The sequence below is a fragment of the Vigna unguiculata genome, chromosome 3 (genome assembly GCF_004118075.2).
Source record: "Vigna unguiculata cultivar IT97K-499-35 chromosome 3, ASM411807v1, whole genome shotgun sequence".
Taxonomy (NCBI): Eukaryota; Viridiplantae; Streptophyta; class Magnoliopsida; order Fabales; family Fabaceae; genus Vigna; species Vigna unguiculata.
Genome location: NC_040281.1, coordinates 28,702,386 through 28,706,641, shown reverse-complemented (window position 1 = coordinate 28,706,641; position 4,256 = coordinate 28,702,386). Strand labels below are relative to the sequence as shown.

At 32.4% G+C, this 4,256-nt stretch overlaps 1 protein-coding gene across 1 annotated transcript; it reads right to left on the bottom strand.

The window, feature by feature from the left end:
• Nucleotides 1–678: 678 nt before the first annotated feature.
• On the bottom strand, nucleotides 679–3,909 carry LOC114176242 (LOB domain-containing protein 4-like). The gene is made up of 2 exons (XM_028061212.1): nucleotides 3,546–3,909; nucleotides 679–1,488 (listed from the first exon to the last, which is right to left on the bottom strand). Exons 1-2 carry the CDS (start codon nucleotides 3,720–3,722, stop codon nucleotides 1,162–1,164), a joined length of 504 nt encoding a protein of 167 aa, XP_027917013.1. The 5' UTR covers nucleotides 3,723–3,909; the 3' UTR covers nucleotides 679–1,161.
• Between the last annotated feature and the right edge of the window lie 347 nt (nucleotides 3,910–4,256).

Here is a 4,256-nt window from a genome sequence, read left to right as displayed (position 1 = left end):
TCAATGAAAATAATTTTTTCAATTATGCAATGAAATTTAAATTGATTTATTAACGATTTACCTAAAATACATATATTGAAAATATGAACTTAGAAATATATTACATTATACGCATTTGTATTTTTTTTCATTTCCAAATATTTTTCGTAAATTATTCTTTTAGTCTACATGCTTATTCAATTTGTAATAATTAGTTTCAGTTAATAGAAAAATAATACATTAACAAAGTTTTTTTTTGACAAAATTTGATAAATTACTAAATAAGGTAAAAAAGTACTATTTTTATTACTTCTTTTTGATTAAAAAATAAAAAATTAATCTACTTTAATCCTATTTATAAAAAGTTTGTTAATTTTGTCAAAACCTCATTTTCCTAATTTAAATTATTTAACTAAATTCAATAAGAGTATTATATTTCATAATTAGGAGACAAATTATTATTACTTGTCTTAATCAATACCACTATACTCAAACCCTTTTATATTATTTACAGTGGGATGAATAAGTTGTCATCTTGAGCCACAACATTTTGTTTTAAAAAGTAAAAGCACATCCATTTTTCACCTTTTGCTAATCATGCAGCGTTTTTTGTTTTTTAATGCTAAAAATGGTCTCTAACTATAATTAGAGAAAACTAAAGAAGACAAAAGAAAACAACAGAGAAAAAAGTGATCGACATTAGTACTAAAACCTCAAAATGATATCTTCTATATAGTGAAGGCCCCAACGTAGTACAAATGAAAATCAATGTGTCTATAGGGCACCAGAGAAAAACAACATAAAAGTCCACGAAACCTTTCTCCACCAAAAAAGTCCAGAATCCAACCCTTACCACATAACCATAATATATACAGAACCACATATATTGTGAAAAGGTAATTAATTAAGAAATCTATTTTCCAAACCAAAGTAATTAAGCGGGCGAACAGTGTCCGCCACAGCTCTCACCGGCACCGCCGCCTCCTACAATGAGAAATGACTTTTGAACAGTAACACATTTCTTATTATTGCTTAAAATCCATTAGAAATCACAAACACTTGTGAAACGAGTCTCACGTATGAGTTTTGCGGTTTCCAACAAACTTTATAACGATAATAAAGAAGGCATTCCTTAGTCTGTTTGTGGTTTTGTGTCTAAGAATTATTATATAATAGTATGAATCACCAGATTGAATCAGTGTAGGTGGTGTGGTCCACCACCATGTCCATGTCGATGTGAAAAATAGGTTTGGATTGTGAGTGAATGTTCTTGGATGATGGAGAGGCAGTGTTGGTAGGGCTGGTGGGAGTGTAGAGAGATGCACTCTGGCGCACTCTGAGGTGCACAGCTTCGGCTTGAGCCACTGCCAATTGGGTCTGTAACACATCGATCTGTTGCTGAAGAGATGAAATGGCCCCAACACACCCATACACAGGGTCCCTTACTCTTGCATTTGCCTCATACACCATGCTGCTCACTGCATCTCCTCTCTGATGTTCTGGTAACTCCTGTAACACACACCATCAAATTCATTTCTATTCTACTTTTTCTTTCAAATTCATTCTATTCTATTCATTATAAGCTTCCACTGAAATAACTCATGAACAAAATGTTTCTGATATATAACATTAATGTCACTTTCACGGCTTGCTTTTCTAACACTTTCATCATATGCTTCAACACTACTTTCACTTCTTTTTTTTCTTCTCATATTGCATCACCTGTATTATATTAATCTCTGTCCTTTTTTGGAAGTTTGTCTTGTTATTTTATAAAGATCTTCAACTTATCTTCTGTGTTAACCTTTTTAACAAAAGCATCCTTAATGACTAAATATTTTTTTTTCTAGTCAGTAAACAGTAAATACATAGATAAATCAAAAGTCGTTGCTGAAAAAGAGAAGGGACATGAAAAAGATCAAGAGAGAAAAAGGTTCATCAAATTTTAAAAGTATTTTTTTTTCTTAAATAATTTTCTCGATTTTCTCAAGTTTTACTATAGGACTAGAGAAGAAAGAGGGTATATTATTATTATTATTGTTGTTTTATTTTTGAACTAGTTAATGAAATTGTTTTAGCAATAAAAGTATGTCAAAGAATCCGGTAAGTTAAAATATTTGATGTTTGACAACGAAATGAGTAATTTTATTGAATGGTACTGATTAAAAAATTTGTGGCAAAAACAGCTTCACGTGGTGCAGAAGCAGGATGTTACTTCAATCATTTCTTTTTCTTTTTGGTTTGTGACAATAGAAGGTGAAGTGGAGTTTGGATTCTTAAACGTGGTTTCACACAATCACGCACGTACGTTGCTTGTTAAGTTTGGCTTTGTGTTGTGCTTGACCCTGACTTTTGGTAACAAAACCACGTTTTGATGCTCCTATTGGGTGGCCGAAGATACGATCCATGAAGAAAGAGATACAATATTTTAGTTTCTAAAAAATCTAAATAATATAAGGCTTTTTTCAAATAAGATTTTTTATTTTTATTTTTTAATTTTCACTTGTCTTATTCTTTTTTTATTTTTTAACCAACACATGGCAGACCAAAAGATGAGACTGACCTAATATTGAAATATGAAGGAATGGAAAAGCAGACAAAGGGATTAGGACGTGAGATGTGAGGTTTGAAGGCGCCGAATGCCTAATCTTCTCCACCTTTTCTAATTTTTCAAGGGCTACTTAGAAAAAAAAGTATCAATTCGTGGTTTTTCACAATCACTTCTCTCAAAAGCTTAATTCACACGTACCAATAATTCTATATTATATTCCTCTTCCTATACATACAAATAAATTAAGCTAGTACTCTTTTCAAACTTTTTCACACCAAATCATTTTCATATATAATATTACGAAATTTGTAGATGCTATAGTTCCACAACAATGGAAAATAATTGGCGGAAGATAGAAACATGTCATAAACAAATGTACTAGCTATATGATTTAAATAGTTTAAGGTAAGACGAAAAGACATAATTTGAAGATTAGAAGCCTGTTAAAGCTTACAAGAAAATAATGTGAAAGATTCAGCTGCGGTCAAGGAAAGCGTCGCAGTAGTCTGCAAGGTTGTTGATCTTTATACCAATAACAGACATCATAAATTCGTTAAGAAAGTGACTTCTGAATGTGCAGTCTTTGAACCTAATAGAGTTCATACGCTTGAAAGGTGGTTGGAGAGAAAGAGAAAAAAAAAACTGTTTAAGTTATTTACGTTATTAATTTTTCATTTTATTGGAAAAGAATTTTGTTCAGAAACTTGATTTATCAGTTTCAGTATTTCTTAGTTACATTTTTGGAAGAAAAAGAGAAACCTAAGAAGGCACCTAGGAATAAACATCAACCATATGTAGTTTTTATGTCTCCAAGGTATAGTTTAACTGACAGTAACATAGTGGCATAAATCTCAAGAACATTATAGTATCACATCTAACTCCTGATACATATATATATCTTTGTTTGTGAAAACTAAAATGTTGATCAGATGCATGGGAACTAAGTTAAAAAAAAGTGGGAAATACATAATAAAGAGAATCCTGAAGGAATGAATAATGTAAGAGAGGAATGAACCTGAAGCATCTTATTGACATTGCTGGCACCAAAGACTCTGTGAACATTTGCAAACTTGTGGGGTTCATCAGCAGGAAAATAAGGAGCAAAAACACAATCCTGAGCACACCTTCTCCTGAGGAGTTTGCATGCAGCACAGGGTGAGGGTGCACCCTGCTTCCTACCACCATCTTTCATGTTTCTCCCTTCTTCTCAAACTTCTAACAGGACATGAAAATGGTAGAGCAAGAAGGAGAATGATTTATAGCTGAAAATAAAGTAAGGAAAAGTGAAAGGAAGAAAAGACAGAGAGGGCGTGTGTGTGTGTGTGTGAGTGAGAGATAGAGAGAGAAAGAGAGTGAGAGGGGGGGTGGTGGTGGGGTTAGGGAATGGAGGAGGCCTGCATTATATAATAATTAAGGAAAAAAGAGCACCAGAGTTGAGCATAACTCTATGTAGAATTCATGTGGGTCCAATTAATTAACACATAAAATTAAATTAAACACCTTTGGTTGTTCTTCACATTTTCATTGATGTTTCATTGGGTCCCTAACATCTTCTTGTCCCGTACTGCTTCATGCGTGCGACTCGCAATTTATATTATCAATGAGTAGGTCTCACTAGGGTTATTATTATAGTATCCTATATTTTCTATCTATTTCTAAAATAATATTTTTATTTAACTAAAAATACGAATGGGTATGGTTTCTCTTAAATACCCAATCGGGCTTT

What these genes read in the sequence shown, in the direction of transcription:
- LOC114176242 (XM_028061212.1), bottom strand. Translation starts at nt 3,722, where the DNA reads ATGAAAGATGGTGGTAGGAAGCAGGGTGCACCCTCACCCTGTGCTGCA. An exon ending in ATGTCAATAAGATGCTTCAG is followed by an intron (nt 1,489 to 3,545) that starts GTTCATTCCTCT and finishes TGTGTGTTACAG; the next exon opens with GAGTTACCAGAACATCAGAG.